The sequence below is a fragment of the Fringilla coelebs genome, assembly GCF_963513975.1.
Source record: "Fringilla coelebs genome assembly, chromosome: 13".
Lineage (NCBI taxonomy): Eukaryota > Metazoa > Chordata > Aves > Passeriformes > Fringillidae > Fringilla > Fringilla coelebs.
In genome coordinates, this window is record NC_140039.1 from 21,975,287 (window position 1) to 21,996,583 (window position 21,297).

A 21,297-nucleotide genomic window follows, 5' to 3' on the forward strand; every position below is an offset into this window, starting at 1 on the left:
GCTCGGGGCTGCGGGGGTTCCCAGCGCGGGTCGGGCCCGGCCGCTCCTGCTGCTCGGGGCTTTGTGGGCAGTCACAGCCACGCTCCCTGGGCCGCTGCAGTGCTGGCCGGATGGCACCTCTGGTTAGTTTCTGTCTTCTGACACGCGGTCCTTGGTTTGTTTGTTTCCCGCAGCATTTACGACCTCGCGTTCAAGCCGGATGGGACCCAGCTGATAATTGCTGCTGGAAACAGGCTGCTGGTAGGGAAACCTTCTTGTCCTCTCTCCTTTTCAGCTGTATGAGCATGATTTCTTTCACATTAACTTATGAATATAACCTATCTGAAATCCCCTTATCTCTGTCAGTGCAGCCTCACAGCAACATACATATTAATGCAGGCCAATTCTAAAGTGTTTTGAAGCTTTGAAATATTTTTTACCAAGTTTTAAGCTCTATTTCCAAAAGTAATGAGATTTAAGTTATTTGTGTCTTCTCATCCTCTTGTGCAGTGCCCGGAGTTTGAGGTCCATGGCACAGCGCACAGGGACCGTGCTGGTGCAAGCTTCCTTAAATCTCTGTGACAAGGGCAGAGGCTCAGACCCGTGTCCTGGCATTGTGGTGACAGGACAGGTGTGGGAACATTCACCTCAAGCTGTTTGAGGGTCCTTGGGGCTGCTGCAAGAGCGGCTGAGGACCAGCTGCTCACAGGTCCTGTGAAGCTTCCAGATGGGGCAGATGTAGGAGCTGCAGGAAGGGGAGAATGGGATGGATGGATTGTAGAGGTGGAGTCCAGCATTGCAGGACAACAGGTGTTATTTCCAAGGCTAACAGAATCATGTATTTAGTGATGCTCCTTTGCAGTAATTTATTATGCTTAAACATAAAATGCCTTGAGAGATGTTTTAACAGCAAGATGTAAAATATAAAAATAAAAGATAAAAAGCCAATAAGATGTAAATCAAGCTGCCAAACAAGCTGTTGAAAAATGTCCTTTGTGCATGTTATTTTCTAGTACTGATTTCTTTCTTTCTAAGAATATCATGTTACAGAAAGCTGTTTCTGTCCTAGAAAATATTTTGTCTTGTATGAACTATATGAAATCCAAAAAGCAGACACAAAAGGAAGTGCATAATCTGCTGGCCTTTGGTAATTTTATATCCCAGCCCTCACTCTGGAGGTGTTTACGCCAGGTTGGATGGGTTTAGTGGAAGGTCTCACTGCCCCACGGGGGCATGAAGTGAGTGAGCTTTAATGTCCCTTCCCACCCAAATGTTGTTCTCTGATTCAATGAAGGGGTTTTTTTGTGTAAGTTCTTTTGTTTGTATATTTAGATTGGTTTTTTCTCCCCATTTGAACAGGTGTATGATACTTCTGATGGAACCCTAATTCAGCCTTTGAAGGGACATAAAGACACTGTGTACTGCGTGGCTTATGCCAAAGATGGTAAATAGCACCTTGGGGAACTGTTAGCCTTGTCTGGAAAGTGAATCTCTCCCACTGGTGATTGCCCATGGAAATGGAGAAGTGGGCATTGTTCTGCTCGCAGCGTGGGACTGCTGGGGTTTGTTCTTTAACAAGTGCTGAGGTTTGCTGTCCAGTGGAGGCTATGATCTGCTTTGCAGATCTACCTGCACAAGTACCTGTAAAGTCACCTGTGAACCCAAGAGCTGTGGTCCCACTGCTCCTTCTCTTTGACTTTAGTGTTAGGCTTAGCCCTGGTGAAGGGTATATTCATGGGTAGCTTGAGGAGAAGGCTCACCTCAGAGATTCCTGTTTCTGCTGCTCATCTGCCTCTGAGTTTTATGCCTGTATTTCTTCTGTCCCAGAGCTTCCTGATCTCCTGATCCTTCATATGTTACCTGCTCAGTGCACTCTGCTTCCAGTTCTCTCATGGTCTACAACTCTCATTCAGTGGGACTCACTCTGTGGGCTGGGGGGCCTTCCTGCAGCTGCTGCTGTTTGGGTGATGGGAGTTCCCGTGACACTGTACCAGTTTAACTTGTCAGTGTTCCTGTCAATCTCCAGCCTGGGGCTGGACAACACTGGAAGGACTGGATACTAGCAAGGCCATGGCAATGGTGCAGTACAGCCACTGGAACTCCATGTGCCTGGGGAAGCACCAGCACATCCAGGCACTCAGTGTCAGCCCCTTTATTACTTGAGCCTTGTCGAGTTCAAGAACTTCTTGCTCTCTCTTTGATTGAGTATTTGGAGTGAAAGTGATTCTTGTATGTGTGGGATTTAAATTATCTCTAATTCCTAGGCAAGCGTTTCGCATCTGGTTCTGCTGATAAAAGTGTGATAATTTGGACTTCAAAGTTAGAAGGAATTCTGAAGTACACGTAAGTGATGCTGTTCAGTTCTGTGCCTCAGAAGCTGATTTTGATTATGCACTGCTGCAGTTAAAGAGTACAAGCTGTTAGATTTGGGAGAAGGTTCGCTAAGGTCAGAGAAAAGGGCTGATAGGGGAGGGAGGAGGAAAAGAGCAGCTGAAGTATCTGAGTGAGGCAGGAAGCAATTAAAGGCATAAAAGGAGGTGGGGAATCCAGAGAAATCTGTGAATTTAGAGGGCTGACAGAGAACTAGGGAAACTCAGAATAGGTCAGAATAAAATTAAACATAATGTGACCAGTCTTCTATAATAAACCATAATTCTGGTTCGAAGTTCAGATTGAAGATGGGTTTATCACTTCTGGTATATTTTAATCATTTGGCTCTGTTTTCAGTCAGCCCTCTGAAGCAACAGCTTCATGTTCTCCCCAGTGCACATTTATCAGGGGTTAGCTGGTCACTGCACAGAGCCTGCACAAGCACACTTGGTTTAGGATTTGGATACAATCTTCAGTTATATTTTTTAAACCACAGTTGCTGTAATTTTGATGAAATACAGTGAATCCTGCTACTTGGAGACAGTTTTTACAAGGTTTATTACTTAATTACTATACAGTAGTAACAGACTTACTTGATGTACTATAAACCAATCCAATTATTTTGGCATCTACTGAAGCTTTTAGCTCACTTGCTGAAAGTCAGAAAAGGGACATTTAAGAATGATTTATTGAAATCTGATTGTAACTTCATTCTAGGCATAATGACTCCATCCAGTGCGTTTCATACAATCCTCTCACTCATCAGTTGGCATCCTGCTCGTCAGGAGATTTTGGTATGTCTTCTCCCTTGAACTTTTCCATTGAGACAGTGAATTCCATTACAGCTGGATAGCTAAGCTAACTACAGATAGGCACAGCTCTGAGTCCAGAAGAGATGGGACACAAAGCTACCTAACGTTCAGTGACATTGGATACCGATTTAAACCACTTAAACTCAGTGAGAAAGGACAGTAGTGAGGGGTCACAGGATCAAATGTGCTGCTCTTTACTGGAGTTTTTTGCAGAGACACCCTCTGTTATTTAGATGGATTTTTTTTCCCATTTAATAATAAATAATATGTATTTAAATGTCCACTAGCAGTGTACAAGACTTTGGTGCCTCTAAAATCCCAGCTGAGTTCTCTGACACTATTAGTTTCCAGTCTGAACTCTGGCACATACTTTCTTCTCATTGGCTTTTTGTTTTCTTTCATCAAGGCTTGTGGTCTCCTGAACAGAAGTCAGTCTCTAAACATAAAACAAGCAGCAGGATTACTTGCTGTAGGTAAGTTTTAAGGGTTATCTGTGTCATTTAAGTTAGTTTCAATACAAACCATTTCAAGTAAGATGGAAGCTTTAAAAAAAAGGACTTTCTCTCCTTTTTCAGTAGCAAAGTGTTGGGTTATGCTTGGTCCTGTTTATAACCAAATCCTTCTGAAGGCATTAGAGACAGATTCTGGTCTTGAACAGGTGTCTTAGCTGTTCTGTCCCTCTGTTCATCTCTCTTGTGCAACAACAATAAAATGGAGTTGCAGGAAAAATAATTGCAATGTTTGTTTGTCATTTATTCCCTGCTGAAGAAGGTATTACCTCTGTGGGGAACCTGAAGCAAGGATTCATAATTGAAGTCATTTATCTGACTGAAGAGTAGACCGGAACAGACCCTAGACCTCCCCTGTCCTACACCAGACTGTTCCATCTCATCATGTTCTAAATGTGGCTTTTAAAGCATTTTGGTCTGCTCCCAGACTGCCATCTGCAAAATGTATCTGACTTAGCACGTTACAGATATTGCAAGCTTTAATTTATTATTTTACTTCTGTGTGTATGATAAAATGTCCTTGATCTAGAGAGTGCTGTTGCTATAAATGTGGATTTAGATGCATAAACAAACCATAGGATTACTAGCCACCTCCCAGAACTCCCTCATAGAAATATACTTTAATTTACCATTCCTGTGTGAGTGTGCTATAGACCATCCTGCCTTCCTGCTGCTTGTTTGTAGTAGTTTACTCTTCAGTATGTATGTGTTTTCTCAGCTGGACAAATGATGGCCAGTACCTTGCTTTGGGGATGTTCAACGGCATTGTCAGCATAAGGAACAAAAATGGTGATGAGAAAGTGAAAATAGAGAGGCCAGGGGGCTCTTCCTCTCCAGTATGGTCAATTTGTTGGAATCCTTCCAGGTAAATAATTTCATCCTTCCTTTTTTTCATTCTGAATCCTTGGCTCATTGATTGCAGAAAGGCTTGACTTTTATCCCTGCTGGAGCAGGTTAATTCCATATGTGTTACCTTCTTTAAGTGATTATATATTGGGGTTTTGGCTTTGCTGCCAGTCTTCAACTGAATAGAGAACCTGGGAACAAGTTTCAGTTGGAGACGTGGGATTGTTTAGATTGGAAAAGCCCTTTGAGACATCAAATCCAACCATCACCCACAGCAGTGTCAAAGCCACCACTAACACCTGTCCCCAAGTGCCACATCCACACAGCTTTTAAATCCCTCCACCCCTGCTGTGGGCAGCTGTGCCAGGGCTGGACAGCCCTTTCAGGGAAGAAATTTTCCCAGTACCCAGTCTAAACCTTCCCTGGCAAAGCTTGAGGCCATTTCATCTTGTGTCCCTATTCCCTGGGAGCAGAGCCTGACACCCCCTCAAGCTTTGAGTTATTCTTGTCGAGGATACTGGTTTTGATTTTGTGTCCCCAAGCTGTTTTCCAGAGGTTTAAATGACAAACTGCTGTCCTTGCAGTTTGTGACTTTCAAAGACTAGCATGAAGTGAATTCTGCTATTCTGCAACTTGGTTTTGTTGTTCTAAGAGATTTGTTAATTAAATTGCTGTAGAATTACTACTGGGGTTTTTTTTTGGCAGAGATGAACGCAATGACATTTTAGCTGTGGCAGACTGGGGTCAGAAGCTTTCCTTTTACCACCTGAGTGGCAAGCAGGTATGTCTTAGAGAGTTTATTCAAGACTCACAGGGTATTTTTGGTTCTGTTTTGTGTCCCACAATCAAAATATTTGTATGCAGGTGCTTTATTATTGCATTAAACATCTTCTGTTTTCCCAGCCTCTTATGAGTCTTCTTCTTTTTAACCATTCCTCCTTTAGCTCTTACTTCTCACATAGCAGCTCAGCTGCTGTCTCACAGTTCTTCCATTAAAGCCCTTACAACTTTGCTGACTTGTGTGACATGGTTCACTGGTTTGTAGAGAACATCTTTGTGGGTTTTTTCAGCTGGTTAAAGGGGTTTTGTGAGTTGTTGTGTTCTGAGCAGAATGGTTTGGGACTGGAGGGATTCTTGGATGTATTTTAGAACTGTCTTTGGGAATCTTAATATAGCCAGTGGTTCTGGGTATTGAAAGGCCATGCATGAAGGAGATGAATGGTGTCAGTGATGGCACTTGTTGTTTTCAGGGAAGATGAAATGATCCTTTTGTTAATGTTTTTGTTTGGGTTTTTTTTGTTTATTTTCCCTTGTAGATTGGGAAGGACAGAGTGCTCAATTTTGACCCGTGCTGCATCAGCTACTTTACTAAAGGAGAGTATCTCTTGCTGGGAGGCTCAGACAGACAGGTTTCTCTCTTCACAAGGGACGGGGTACGCCTGGGCACTGTGGGAGAGCAGAGCAGCTGGGTGTGGACCTGCAAAGTTAAACCAGACTCCAACTATGTGGTGAGTAGGGATGTTTTTCTAACATTTTTGCAGGGAATTTGTTGCTTAGAGTAAGATCATACATTTTCAGCTTAGTTGCTTGGACATTGCTACTGATGCAGTAGAACCTCAGCAGTGTCTATGGAGGTCCTATAACTGCCACTGGAATTACATATATCCCACAAAAGTAAAACCTGAGCTGTAAGAAGGATCTAAGGAGCATAACACCTGCTCTCAGGTGGTAAGGCGTTTGCTGCATTTTGGTTAAAAAAGAGGAGGGAAAAATAATTAAAAATACCAGCTAATAACTTCTGGACTTGTCCAAATCTAATTCCATGATGGGAAGAAAATGCCTACAGGGCAACTGTCAGCTGCACTCTTGAGTCCTGTACAAATGGGAAGATAATTAAAGCAAATTTAAAAATGAACAAACAAACACACCCCCCTCTTTGTGTTTGTCTAATCAAATCTAACCAAAACCCCAACCAAATAAACCCAAGCCCCCCCCCCCGCCCCAGCATGGTGGTCTCCATGGTCTGTGGTGAGGTCAGTCCATTCTCAGTGCACTTGTGCCATGGTTAAATGTAAGTCAGCTGTAACTGGTGTTGGTCTATTCATTATGCGGAAAAGGGACACGGTCATCATGTAAACACCGCGCACTCTGCCAGTTCTCACCTGTTTGTACCAATTAACTGAAATCATTCCTTTCTTGTGTTCAGGCAGTAGGGTGTCAGGATGGAACAATCTCCTTCTACCAGCTGATTTTCAGTACTGTCCACGGCCTCTATAAAGACCGCTACGCCTACAGGGACAACATGACCGATGTTATTGTCCAGCACCTCATCACGGAGCAAAAAGGTAACTCCACACTTGCAAGCAGGCCAAAGCTTCATGCAGCTTGTTTTAATTAATATCCATCAGGACACTTGGAATATACGCTGCATGTACCTGACAGGCTGTTGTCACTTTGGCAGTCAAACCATGGAACACACTTTGGATGAGGAGAGGGCAAACTTGGAGTGTGCAAGTTCAGCACTGACAAGTTTAATGAAATGTGAGGATTGGCAAAGAGACTGGGAGGTGCAGGGGCTCTTAAAATAAGGTTCTAATCTCTGAAAATGAGATAAAAATACTATGTGTTATATTTAGCTTTTATTTTCCTTACTTGTAACCTCAAGCATTTGTGCTTATTTTGTTTCTCCGTTTCTGCTGTCTTTTTATGGCAAGGATTTGAAGTACTGCTCCAGAATGTGCTTTCATAGAGGGTGGTAAACTGTGACAGGGATAGTAGATTACGTAGATGCAGAGCAGCAAACATATCCAAGCAGGAATATGGTTTGAATTTTTGAAGTGCTCTAGGGAGAATCAATTTTGGTGTATTAGTTCTCTGATTTCTCTATGTTATTTTTGTGTCAGCTTATACTTTATCATTTTGGTGTTTTTTTCTTTCTAGTTAGGATAAAAGGCAGAGAGCTTGTAAAGAAAATTGCAATCTACAAAAACAGATTAGCCATCCAGATGCCAGAGAAAATCCTGATTTATGAGTTGTACACGGATGACTCTGCAGATATGTACTATCGGGTGAAGGAAAAGATCATAAAGAAATTTGAATGTAACTTGCTGGTGGTGTGTTCAGATCACATTATTTTATGCCAGGTATGTGCCTTAAAAGCTAGAGTAGTCCTGGGCTGTGTTCAGTGGTCAAGGCAGCTGTCCCAGACAGTGGCTGGCAGGACATGACTGTCCTGTGGGATCTGCTGCAGCACTTCCCAAGGCAGTCCTGCCGTGCCCTGCAGTGCTCACGTGCTGCTGGGCAGCCATGTGGCGTGGCTCAGGTGACTCTGGTTCAGTAAAGCGGGCTCTAGAGTGAATTTGATCAATTAGCACAGAATCCAGGGGTTCTTTTGGGTGGGAGAGAGCTACTAGAAGAAGATTGGGGGTGTTTGTTTTTGTTTGCTTATAAGATTGGAAAATCTTAAAGAATTCACCCATTAAATTAAGTATTTGACTTTATGACTCTTAAATGTAGAAGTAGACACACTGGTAGTATAGGTATAAACATCACACATCAGACACAGATTTTTGTCTTCACCTCCAGGCTGTGTTTTATACCTTACTGTGTCCTTAGGAGAAGAGACTGCAGTGCCTCTCATTCAGTGGTGTTAAAGAACGAGAATGGCTGATGGAATCTCTTATTCGTTACATTAAAGTAATTGGAGGACCTCCAGGAAGAGAAGGCCTCTTAGTTGGTCTGAAGAATGGTCAGGTAACACATCATCTCTGGTATGTGTCTTTCCACTGCACACAAAACCTGTTCTGTGCTCTTAGAGGGAGACCTTAGGAGCAGCAGGCTCTTCTGCAACCTAGAATTTTATTTGACAGTCTCATTTTGGGATTAAAAATTAATTACTTCTGTCTTTCACATTCTCTGACAGTAAAATTCATACAAATATGTTTAACTGGGTCTGGAGGTCTGTGAGTTGTTGGTATCAACTGACAAAATTGAGTGAAGAGAGCGGGTTTGCCTTTAGTGGGGATTGGAGGCGTGTACACTTCTCCTGATGACCACTTGTGAGGGTGTGGCTGTTCTCCAGGTGTAGGGGCTGTCTGTTTCACATGCCAGGTGGCAGCTGGGAGTGCCAAACTGGAGAACAGAGGTACTGATAGCAAGGACGTTGAGATCCTGTGCGTCATCCATATGTTATGTATTCCTGTATTAATGAAATTGTGTGACTAGTGGAGAATCCAGGATGCATGGCATCTGATTTATCTGTATAGGCTTGTGACCTAGAGCATGTTGTAGCAGCCAGGCTGCTCAAGAGACTCAAACTGGAAGCATTTCCCTAATTCTATTGCAGTTTGTCTCTGAAAAAGCTTGCAGTTTTACACTTCCAACAGCACTGAAGGTTTTACCCACTGTGCTGTTTCCAGTTCTGGGGACAGAAAAGTCTGAGTGACTTAGTTTCCAACGTGCCTAGATCCTGAAGATCTTCGTGGACAACGCGCTGGCGATCGTGCTGCTGAAGCAGGCCACGGCCGTGCGCTGCCTGGACATGAGCGCGTCACGCAGCAAGCTGGCCGTGGTGGACGAGAACGACACCTGCCTGGTCTACGACATCCACACCAAGGAGCTCCTCTTCCAGGTGAACATCAACACTTGCTGGGGTTTTTTAAACGGGGGGGGCAGGAGGGCAGAAGGAGTTTGGCACGCAGAACATCCCAAAAGTGTTGCTGTGCAGAAATCTGTGTAACTTATTTAAGCTGTTAATCACATCTTGTAGAATGTAGAATTTAACTGTGATCTGTTTATCAAAACCACCCTCTCAGAGATGGTGGAGTAGGAATGAGAAGACAGGAAATCTGTGTGAGCAACAGCTGAATAAAGAGCTCTTAGACATGTGACCTTTTCAGTTTAATTTAGAACTCTGCCCTGCTTCCCTCTGAAGCATTACAGTTAATGAGCATTTTAGTTTTATCATTAGTATGAACAGAATTAAAGCCTAAACATCTTTGTTCGTTATTCATAGGCTATAAAAGGAATCAAGATAATGCTCTCTTCGTTGGCAGTTTAGCAGTCACTTATTAATGTTGATTAAATGTTTTCAGAACATACTGGATAGCAAGGATGGAGTGCTGCAAGATAGGGTCTGCAACTTCCTTTGTGTAATGGACTGAGAAATTATCAATTAAATGTGCTAACTAGCAGTATATTATTGTGGAATTTGGTATTATGTCTTACAGATTGTTTGTAGACATTGCTAGTAAATAGTACATAAAAGGCAAGACAATTTTAGCTGAGTATTAAAATGTAAAATGCATCCCAATGAATCTATTTTGGAATATTCTAGGCTGTAGGATATTGCAAATGTGAATAATCAGTATGTATGTGCACACCAGGCTGTAATGGGTCAAACACTCCAGCTGAAGGAGGCATGTTTCTTAGCAAAGATGTGATTGCATCAGTTGTAATCCTGAGATGTTTTGCTCATTAGGAACCCAATGCTAATAGTGTGGCCTGGAATACCCAGTGTGAGGATATGCTTTGCTTTTCTGGAGGGGGTTACCTCAATATCAAAGCTAGCAACTTCCCTGTCCACCAGCAAAAACTGCAAGGCTTTGTTGTGGGTTACAATGGCTCCAAGATCTTCTGCCTTCATGTTTTCTCTATGTCAGCAGTTGAAGTTCCCCAGGTAATCCTTTAATCTCATTAAGTGTTGCTTTATATCTCATAAACATGAATGTTTAACAAGTGAAGAAGCTTTTCTGAGATTTACTTGTATTTCATTACTAAAATGATTGCAGTTCACACTTCCTTCGTTGTTATTTAAGTTATATTGTATGATCTATTTTATTTTTGTTTCTTTGGCATTAATTAAGCTAACTTCCTTTTTGCTGTTGGTAATTGTTTCTGATTCTCCCTTTCTACTTGCAAATTCACATAACCTAATATAGTGCATGCCTTACCTCCTGCAGGATTTTTGCTGTGTTCTCTCTATATAACTTTTATCCATCATAATTTCATTTTTCTTGAATACATAAAATGCTGTTTTATTGTTGCTTCATCTAGATATCTTTAGGCAATATTTAAATGGAATATTTTAGTCTGAATCTATAGTACCTGTGTGGTCTTTATATTCAAAATTTAGGCATTGCCTTCCATAAAATGCTGATTTCTGTTATTATGGAAGTAAAAAAAAAGCAAAAGAAGAAAGTAAAAGGACTGTGTCATTGTGACTCTGTGCATTCAAGAGTGTGCAGGACTTGCCTCTGAGAATCAATGAATAAGGCAGAATGTCCTGTGCTTGTATTGACTGATGCACATCCCTGTTACAGACCCTCTGTCCCCTGAGGCCCTGGGCAGATCCTTGGTGAGGCTCTGGGTTGTCCAGAGTGGTTGGCAGCCACAGACAGGATCACCAGGCTTTGAACACTCCTGTCTGCCTTTGGCATGCTGTAGGCACCAAGATGCCACAGAATTATTGTGCAGCATCTCAGAGGCAGCTTCTCCAAAGCTGTGCTTTTGGAGAGAGGCAGTAGCAAAGGGTGTACAATGTTCAGGTAAACTGGTAAAAGTAGCACAGAAATGGACCTGCATCGTGCTGGGGTTGCAAAGGCAGGATAAGGCAGTGGTGCTGCAGTGCTCCCTGTTCCTCAGAGGGCTCTGTGGCTGCAGACCCACGCCTGTCTGTGTGTCCCCCTGCAGCAGCTGGCAGCTCCCCATGGGGATTTCCTTTGGGGCAGGTCCTTGAAAGCCCCAGTGTGTTTTGTGCCTGTCCAGTCACAGCCTTGGTAGCACAGCTTTGTCCTCTTGGTTGGGGCTGTAGGGTTACTTGACTCCCCCTTCCTGTGTGTCTGGGTGTTTCCCGGGATGTGCCACTCCTCCTGCTCTTGGCCCTTGAGAGCACACTGCCCCTCCTTTGCTCTGCTTCCACAGTACTAAAAAAGCTTGGTGTACGTCATATTTAGCATGTTCTATGCCCAGAAGAATTCACAACCTTAACTGCTTCCTAATATTGCAAGGAACTGAAGATTTCAAAATGGATGAGTTTGGAATGTAATTAACCCAGCTTGTCTAAAGATAAGATAAAGATCACCCCAGAATGTTTTTCTGTCTGTGCACAAAACTGAGATGTTTATTCTCTGGGCAGCTTGTAATGCTTGTGATTAGAATATGTTGGGTTTTTTTCCCCAATATATGTAGAAAATTTCACTAATATATCTCAGTATTATGCTTTCTGATACATGTTTTTTTTTCTATGACAATCCTCAGTCTGCACCCATGTATCAATATCTGGAACGAAAAATGTTTAAAGAAGCCTATCAAATTGCATGTTTAGGAGTGACTGATGCTGACTGGAGAGAGCTGGCCATGGAAGCCTTGGAAGGGCTGGAGTTTGAAACTGCTAAAAAGGTAAAGCATTTGTTTACTTGTTTAGCAGAAAGCTTGGGTTCGATATTTATATATGTGTGTGTGTGTAGGACTATAATGCATGTTTTGTGGCTGGAATGCGTGATGTTCCTAGGTTACTGTCTTGCTTGTCTTTTGTGTCTTACTCCACAAACAAAGCAATTGTTTGTTATAAACTCATGATTTTGAGATGAGGTTTTGAACTGAAATCTAATATGTCTCTCTAGATAAATGCCATGTTCTAAGTCAATGTTCGACAGGAAGAAAATGGTTTCATCTGGGAAATGCCTTAATGGATTTAAGGGAGCAGAACTGGGAAGCAGTGCCCACCGGGTGGCAGCAGAGGATGCTCACCTGCCTTTGGCCCCCATCTTCCTTAGTGCCACAAACTTGCCCTTGTTCCCCCTGATCATTTAATATAATCTCAGTACAAATGTGAAGATTTCCTACTCTTTGGTATCTCCTTGTGAAGGCTGTGTGAAGGCAGTGGTGCTGGGATAGTATCATTTCAGTCTTTTCTCTGTGGCATGCCTTGCTTTGGGGAGTGGTCTGTGAGTGGGCATAGACCGAAGAACTGAGTTTTCTCTGGCATAAGTACTTCCCTATTTTCTTTCACCACCTCTTCTCAAGTAAGAGAGAGCAAACTGAGTTCAATGTCATGAATATTGTATGAAAGACAAAACATTCTAAAAATACACTGAGAATGGTCTGAAGTGATAGACATCTTTTAATAACAGATTTTTTTTTTTAAAAAAGGAAATGAAATGCTCTTTTTTTCTTAAGTGGAGGCATCAGAATAATTCCAGTCTCATGGATGGCTTTATGCAAATAGATACTTTTAAAAAGAAGTTTTCAGTGCCTCCTTGGAATTTTTAAGTACTGCCCTCTTAGAATTAGAGCGGATTAATTCAAACAAAAGCAGCTTCTTGACATTAAAGGCTCTTACAGTTCCCGTTCAATCCGATGTAAGCAGAATACTCTGTGCCCTCTTCAGTTTGGTTGGAAGTCTTGAATGGGCAGCCCAAAGAGTTAAATTTCTGTTTTGTGATGCATGTCAGGAATAAGTGCTGAGCTGCTGCAACTTGCACGTGACTTTGCCACTTGAGACTTTGGGTTGCACATTTATCTCCATTTGCAAAGATATTACACTGTCTTAAAGCACTTTTATCTTATCGTCTTCTTACTTCCTTTCCTCTCTCTGAGCTCCTTTCATGCTGGATTTTCGGAATGGTTTAAAAACTAGGAGCATATGCAGCCGGCTTTGACAATACGATCAGTTATGTGCCCTTCCTTGTAACAGTTTCCTGAAATTTCCTCGTCTGTGTCACACCTCACATTAAAATGGAGAACGATAAAATAGCCAGAATAGAAGCACGTAATATTTTAATTGACACTGTATTTCTTGGGTGACTGATAGGCACGGCTCTGGCTGCCTGCTGTGCCGAGCTGTTCCTGTTGTGCCTTGTCTGCTTTCCTGTCACAACTCAGGGGCCACAGGCACAGTCAGAGCCCTTCAGGTTTGGGGCTACACAAACCCAAACCCAGCAGACTTCTGCCTGTCCTTTTTGCATGAAGACAGCTTGATTCATGCAGAATAATATTTGGTGTTTTCTGGATTTTCAAGTTAATGCTTTTTACTCTTTTTTTAAAAATTATTTTCAATAGGCATTTACCAGAGTACGAGACCTTCGATATTTAGAACTGATCAGCAGCATAGAGGTAAGCCAGTGTTCAAGAAGGTGTATTTTCTTAAAGTTACTACTGTACCAAATTCAGTGCTTTCTGTTTTGGAAGGACTTTTGTTTGGATAGTGCTTCTGACTGTTGTAAATGTGTTTGAAGTGAAAAATCCTGGTTAGTAGAGGTGACTCAAGTTCTAATCATAGGATTGGAACTTCATGGACCAAAATGTGGTTGTGGGATGAGAACTTCTGAAACTGTCTTCAGGAGAACTGGAAAAATATTCAATATTCAATTAATTATTGGTAGAATACTACTGTGCTGACAGAGCTTAGTACAGAATACTTCATAAACATGAGTTCATTAAGCTTTTCCCTACCCCCTGGAGGTAGGTAATTACTATTATCTCCTCCTTGCAGAGACAGACACAGGCCCAGAGAAATGAAATGACAAACTTGGGGTCTCATGACAAGTCTGTGACAACTGGAAATAGAATTTGGGATTCCATACTTCTATACTGTGCTCTAATCACTCCTTCCTATTCTTTTCACACTTCTTGATAGAATTTCACTCAACAATAACTGTCTGTCATGAGCACTTAAAAATACACTCATCACCCTTGTCCTTCTGCAGGATAATACTTAAAGATCTGCTTGGAGATGGCATAAAGGGAATTCCTCTTCCTTGTGTTAATTAGATTTACACCTTCTCTTAAAAGATACACTCCTTGTCTTCATGTCTGCAGAGCTGTCCTGCTGCTGTCAAAATGCCAGCTGGTTGCAGTGAACTTTTCTCTAACACAGGACAAAGGTCTGCATTAAGAGCCCCTTTTTTCAGTTGGTTTTCTTTTTTTTTCCTTTTCAAGGGTATAGGTAGGTGAGAGTGTTTTCTCACCAGTAGTAGCCTTTCTTTTTCACATATGCTTCTCCAGATCTTCTTTTATTGAGGATATTCTGGATTTGTCATGTCATATTCTGTTAAGTAAGAAAGAATCCCCCTAAAAATAGGCATAAACTTACTTTCACACACCCTGAAAATGCTCCTTCTGCAGTGAGTTCTACATCCCCACTTACTCTCGCCTGCAGTGGATTGGATTCCTTTTAAGGCTTGTGGGGGTGTAACTAAACACACATGTTCCATTAATACTATGGTTTTCTCTCAGTAATGACACTTTTTCTTTCCCAATTGATGACAGAGAAACATGGTTGCCATATCTATCTGGCAAGATTCTGTAGAGCCTTCAAAAAGGGGTGTAACAAGTCCTCTGATTATTCATTTAACCAAGGTTTCGAAGGAAATTTGAACACCAGCTCAGTGTCAGCCCAGTCAGTCAGCGTGACCAGGGAGTGATGGCTGAGACCCTCTGGCAGCAGAGGATTGAATTTGGATGCTGGTGGAGTGCTTTCCCCCTTGCATCAGTTTTCTTTGAATTCAGTTCACAGCTATGCGTTTCCATACGATGTGGGCTAACTGCAGCAATAATTTTATCCCAGGCAGGGTAGTGGTATGTGTCCAATACACAGGATAAGGCACACACATGGAAACACACGTGTGCAAACCTGTGCTGGATCCCTCAGAGTCAGGGTCCTGCTGCAGTTTGATTCATGTGCAGGGTTCCTCCATGGCTCTGCACACACATGGGAGGTTGCTGCATGGCTCTGCACTAATGCTGTCCTCGTGGTCCTTTCCCAGGCCAGAACACAACAAGCAGTTCTGGTTTCCAGGAGAGCATGTACAGGTGCTCTGGAAGTGACTGGTGCTGACCCAAATCCGTGAGCTCTTGCGTGTGGGGACAGTGGAGGTGTCACTGGTTTGTATTCAGAGGCAGGCTAACATACTTCCTGAATCTACTTATTGCTGGCAGTTACCCTCCTGTTTGTCATCCCACCTGCGCATATTGTTAATGTAGCCAAATTATATGCTGGTGAGATTGTAGGGAGAAAATGAGGAGCCCATCAGATGCCTTTTTTAAAATAGACTGGCATAATGATAGCATGTGTTCATTTTCCTGTGTGAAATCAAGAGAAGTGACTTTTCATCACTTTGGTTTGTATAGTGACATTTAATTTTGCTCTTCATAATTTTAATTAAGGAGGGATTTAATCCTTTAATTATAAATTCACCAGAAATGTAGGAGAGGCATAATTATGCTATCCCGTTACAGGTTTTTAATTATTAGCAGTTAAAATCTAAGCCTGAAAATCTAATTCCTCAATGGCTATTTCTCGCCTAGGTGCTGATCATATGGAATATTTTCTACATCTCTCTTCAGTTCTTCTATTTTTCCAGGATCGGAAGAAGCACGGAGAGAACAACCAGGAGCTGTTCCTGGCAGATGTTTATGCCTACCAGGGGAAATTCCACGAGGCAGCGAAGCTGTACAAGAGGAGTGGCCACGAGAACCTGGCCCTGGAGATGTACTCAGACCTCCGCATGTTTGAGCATGCAAAGGTAGGACTGGCACCTGGGCATTCAAATGCAGAAATTCTGAATACCTCTAACTGTTCCCAATGTATGGTCCTTTGGGGCTTTGAATTCCAGTTTCATTTTCTCAGGTATTTGTTTGGAGGTCTTTTGGCTTGTAAGGGGAAAAGTGTCTCTGGCCTGGGTGTAATGGGGGCATTTTCCTTCAGAGTCTGCTACCAAGGCAGCAGGTTGTGTTTTGTAGAGTCTCAAATATGGCTGTGGAAATTCAGGGCTTTTCAGTGAATTCTTTTAGTGGACCTTGTGATTACACAGTATTATGCATAGTAATTTTCCTTCTTTCAAAACTAAAAAGCTTGGGTTTATAAGTCTTTCTCCATTATCTCATTTGAGAGTCCCTTTTTGTTTGTTTGTCCTCCATAGATAACAACGTTGTACCCGTGTTATAATAAAAATATGTTTATGGGTAGGAGTAAGTCAGATCAATATCGATGCATTTTGAAAACTGTATAATATGCTAACCTAGAATATTTTTGTTTACTACAGAATTTCTTCCAAAGATTCAGTGTTTTGGCTTTTTTTTTTTAAACTCTGTTCCATGTAGGAATAAATTGAATATAATTCTAAAAAGTGATGTTTTTATATGGTGATAAGGAGCATTACTTGGCTTTTAAGTCTTCTGTGGTGTTTTCTTATCGAAATCCCTGAGAATGCATGCACTGTTTAGTCTCATTCATCACTCATCAGAGCCCTATTCTGCCCAATCCAGGACAAAGAATTCACCATGACATGCACAGAAACTCTTTAGCAGAGATTCCCCGAGCCATGCTGCAGAGATCTTTTTCTTCCAAGAGCTCAACAGAAACATTTGGGGGCTTTGCTGATGTAAGCCTGACTTCCGCTATTTTTGGCTGATGAGTCTTTGTTAGCTTCAGTGTTTTGGCTCCTCTTGAACATAAATGTAATTCATACAGCAAAATGTTCCCATAAGTCTTTGTAAGAATCTTTTAATTCTTGGCTGCAGTCATGTCTAAATTTAACCAGTAGAGAGCAAGAGGTCTCATGTCTCCTATACTTCGGAGTGATTCCATGCTGAGAAATTTAAGGTGCTTCATAAGGCAGCTTCTTGTGCAGGGAGTGCACAGGACATGGAAGAGCATGTAAACCCCCCTTGTTTTCCAGTTATTTATCCAAGGAAAGATATGTGGGGGAGGGGTGTGTTTTTGTGGTGTTGTTTTCACTGATGCTGCCAGAATTATTCCAAGGGACCCACAGAACCTAGTTTCTTGTGCATGACTTTGATGAGGTCTGGACAGAGGGTCCAGACTGGAGGCAGAGGTTGGGAGTCCTTTGATATCTGGTCACAGGCTCTTTATCACAGCACCAGATCACTAATTACTGGCAACTCACAAAAAACCTCTTTATACTGTGGGAAGCTGAGCTTAGGGGCTTATTTTGGTGTCCTAAGCTGGAAAACAAGTCATGCCAAAGGGATTGTTTGACTTCACTCTGGAGTGCAGTTTTCCATGTTCAGAGGCTGTCGGGATACCTGTGTGGCTGCTCCTGGAGCGGGGCTGTGCTGCAGGAGGCAGGCCTGGGGCTCAGTTGGAGCTGGCACAGATGGGGTGCACTTCTGGCTGTAGCAGGGAGCTGCTGAATTGCAGTGGTGAAGCAGACCTGGTGTACAGGTTTTTGCCCATTTGTTGCTTTGGTTCTGGTTTTTTAAACCTCAGTCAGAATTTGCCAGAAACATAGAGGATACACAGTTTTCCGTTCTTTTCCCACCTGTCATTTCTCCTCTGTTCTGATTTTCTTTTGATAGAAGCTGTTTAATGGGCAGTAGCCTGTTCTGTTAACAGTCAAAATTGCCCTTAATCGATCTTCTGGTGTTGAAGGGGGGTTTTATATTGTTTTCCTGGCACTTGATGTCAACAGATGTGAACCATATGGTGCCAGAGCTTTAGTACTGGCAGAAGAAGCTGAACTAACTATTAGAAATATTTCCAAAATGGTTGTCAACACAGGGTCCAGGCTTGGTGTTTGCATTCCTTCCACAAGTCCAAGCAGTGCTTCAGAGCACTCTCACTTTTGAGCACCTGTGGTTTTGTCATTATAAAAGAACTTAATGGATATAATTCTTAAAATACCTTGTTTCTGGCAAAGACACTTGATAATTATTTCAGCCTTCAGTTGATCTGTGGTGGGACATCCTGATGCCAGTATGTTATTGTGGATGTGCTGCTCTTGGCTGAGTGTGGGCTGGGACTGGGTTGTCATTGAGAAGGAATCCATACCTGCTGGGCTTGCAAGAGAAAATCTGAAACTTGGAATTGATCTATTAGAATTTTTAGATTAGTACCATTTTGTTTTGGAAAGGCCTGTTCCTGACAAGCTTGCAGAAATCATAACTCATATCCATGGAACCAGGCTTAGCAGAGAGCAGGAGGGGACATCAGTGTTGCCTTTGAGCACCTGCGCTGTCCTTCTCTGGGCTTGGCCACAATCTCCTGCTTTCTTTTTAATTGAAAACTGTATAAATGGGAGACTTGCCATTGTTTCCTCCCAGACATGGGGCCCTGAGGATGAGCTGCTGAAGGCTGGCTCAGTGCATGTTGCTCTCCATGGAGTATTTCTGTCCTTGGGAGGCATCATGGTTTTCATTACAAAAGCCTTTATCTATTTTAGAGTTTAGACTATAATGATGTTTGTGACCAGAAGATAATGCAGATTTTTATATTGCACTGTTGCAGGAATTTCTGGGATCTGGAGATCCTAAAGACACAAAGATGCTGATAAAAAAGCAAGCAGACTGGGCCAAGGATATCAATGAACCAAAGGCAGCAGTGGAGATGTACCTCTCTGCTGGGGAGCACATGAAGGCCATCGAAATCAGTGGGAACCACGGCTGGGTGGATATGTAGGTTTTTTGTCTCCTCAGAGATAATATATAATAAAAGTTTGAATGAGATATTATGAATTCCACTTAATTTTAAAATAAGACCAAATGTATTTGGTATCTGCCTTATATCAGATTGAGTATCTCAAACACACCTCTGATTAAAAATGTTTTAAAAGTTGCATATGTTCAGAGGGTAGGGCCATAAATATGTTACAAAAATTAATGCAGTACAGCAATGAAGAGTATGCATAGGTTTACCTCCAATATGAGATTGTCTAAAATAGTCTGAATGCCTTCAGAGTGATCATCACAGCAGTAACTGTACCAGGTAGCCAATTGCTGCTGTTCTCAGCTGCTTAGGATAATCCTCTGGGGGGTAGAGAAGTCACCTGGAGCACAAAGTCTTTAGAAATTCTGTGGCAACTCCTGTCTCTGGTTGTCGTTTCTCATCTATGTAGGTGGCACTTTGGGTCATTTGCTGAGCTGCCTTAAGATCTTGGCCAGGCCCTTCAGGCTGGCCTTGCCTCTGTTTTGCTGTGAGGCACAGGGGCTGATATTTATTCAGGAGCCTATTGCTCAGGTCAGGGTTGGGAAGTGTGTCCTGCGCCACTGAGTCATGCAGGACATGTTCCCTCCTTCCATCTGCAGAGCGTGAGATGTGGAGCTGAATGTGTGAGCAAAGAGGGAATGAAGGGCTTTGAGTTTGCAAAAGGAAAAAGCTATTTGGAATGTTTACTGAAACTGTTTAAACAGCGTTGCATGGTAGTACTATTAGGATGTTTATTAAATGTTAACTGATTAAAGGTGAAGTTATGGCAATAATTAAAAGGCAAAGCACCAAGGCAAACATCTGTCTTTCTGCTGAGTCTAGGTTAATCGAAATTGCTCGAAAACTGGATAAAGCTGAGCGTGAGCCTTTGGCCAAATGTGCCTTCTATTTTAAGCAACTTGATAACCCTGGCTATGCTGCAGAAACCTACATGAAGGTTGGTGACCTGAAAGCATTGGTCCAGCTCCATGTGGAGACTCATCGCTGGGAAGAAGTGAGTGTGCCCTTGATTTCTCTTTTGAAAACCACTGCTTCTTATTGTCACTGGCTGCAGCTAAAAAGGGAGGCAAGTGTCTGGCTCCCCCAGCATTGTAGTGAGGGAGGAAGGCTTCTGCAGAAGGATTCAGAGTATTTCAGTTAATCATGTATGCCAGCATGTGTTTGGTGGTGGTGTGGTCTTCTGAATCTAAACTGCATTTATAGCATTACTTCAATTTCTTTAGAAAATGCATTCAGTAAAAATACAAATATTTTTTGTCTCTTACTGGGAAATCTACTAAATTTCCCAGATAATCACTTTCAAGTCTTTCTGTTTCAATAGTCAGTCTGTTATTATGCTAAGCTTCTTTTCTTTTGTTGTTGATTGGTTTTTATTTTAAAACACATAAGTTTCATACTGGAGAAAATATGGATTACACTCTCAATTCTGTGTATATGTTTCATTGTGAATTTTCTTAGAGCTGAAGGATTGATCCCATGGAGTATTTTAAAACCTTTAACCGTTTAAACCATGCAATATTCTAAGAATGAGTTTTTTAAATTTATGTCAGGCATTTGCTTTGAGTGAAAAGCATCCTGAATTCAAAGACGAAGTCTATGTCCCTTATGCTCAGTGGCTGGCAGAGAGTGACCGATTTGAGGAAGCCCAGAAAGGTGAGAATGTCACTGCTCACTCCGTATTTACTCCATAGTAGACTCTTCCCTGGCGAATTTCTTATCAGTGGTATTCAAAACCAAATATACCCATCTTTTCATACTGGTTTTAAAGTAACTGGAAATCTTCTTATTTTTTAGGAAAATGTGATGGATCTATCACAAATTATGGCATCTAAATATAAGTCCAGATTTTCTAAGTCCAGATTTTCTGTGTTGTTGTATATATGAGTGTGGCACGTAAGAGGTATTTGGCATATAATTCTAACTGTTGTAAGATTTTTATCCCACGAAAAATCAAAATATGGCAGCTCTATTATAAACCTGAGTGAAAAACATTTTTTTTCCTTCTATTTAGGCCACATTGGATTTTCCCAAGTCAAGTTTTCCCATTTCTTTAAGGCTTTTGTGGGGTTTGTTTGGCTTATAAGATTACATTTGAACAGAACCGTTAACTTTCCATCCTGTGGAAATGCTTCAAAATTCAGTCCACAAACTACTGGAGGGACAAGGAGCTGTTGAAGCAAGCTGTGTGTGCAGTGCCTTGGCTCAGGTGCAGTTCCATGTGACAGGTGTGCCTGCTGTTCCCTGAGCCAGCTCGGATCCAAGCCTGACACTGCTTGGCTTAGAAGGGCCAGGAAGGGACCGGGCTGGGCCTGATCTGCCTCTGCACAATTGAGTT

General features: G+C 42.1%; 1 protein-coding gene across 2 annotated transcripts in view; it reads left to right on the top strand.

Moving 5' to 3' along the window:
- The window catches only part of IFT122 (intraflagellar transport 122), a 30,221-nt gene that overhangs the window by 211 nt on the left and 8,713 nt on the right, over nucleotides 1-21,297 (top strand). For both annotated transcript variants that reach the window (XM_084214365.1, XM_084214366.1), the window contains exons 2-20: nucleotides 174-240; nucleotides 1,339-1,423; nucleotides 2,244-2,322; nucleotides 3,067-3,143; nucleotides 3,568-3,634; nucleotides 4,389-4,535; nucleotides 5,222-5,297; nucleotides 5,833-6,024; nucleotides 6,723-6,861; nucleotides 7,457-7,659; nucleotides 8,132-8,269; nucleotides 8,982-9,146; nucleotides 9,996-10,193; nucleotides 11,774-11,914; nucleotides 13,577-13,630; nucleotides 15,880-16,041; nucleotides 18,765-18,931; nucleotides 19,785-19,956; nucleotides 20,513-20,615. In XM_084214365.1, coding sequence (XP_084070491.1) covers nucleotides 174-240; nucleotides 1,339-1,423; nucleotides 2,244-2,322; nucleotides 3,067-3,143; nucleotides 3,568-3,634; nucleotides 4,389-4,535; nucleotides 5,222-5,297; nucleotides 5,833-6,024; nucleotides 6,723-6,861; nucleotides 7,457-7,659; nucleotides 8,132-8,269; nucleotides 8,982-9,146; nucleotides 9,996-10,193; nucleotides 11,774-11,914; nucleotides 13,577-13,630; nucleotides 15,880-16,041; nucleotides 18,765-18,931; nucleotides 19,785-19,956; nucleotides 20,513-20,615 — 2,432 coding nt within the window. The remainder of the gene's footprint in view (nucleotides 1-173; nucleotides 241-1,338; nucleotides 1,424-2,243; nucleotides 2,323-3,066; nucleotides 3,144-3,567; nucleotides 3,635-4,388; nucleotides 4,536-5,221; nucleotides 5,298-5,832; nucleotides 6,025-6,722; nucleotides 6,862-7,456; nucleotides 7,660-8,131; nucleotides 8,270-8,981; nucleotides 9,147-9,995; nucleotides 10,194-11,773; nucleotides 11,915-13,576; nucleotides 13,631-15,879; nucleotides 16,042-18,764; nucleotides 18,932-19,784; nucleotides 19,957-20,512; nucleotides 20,616-21,297) is intronic.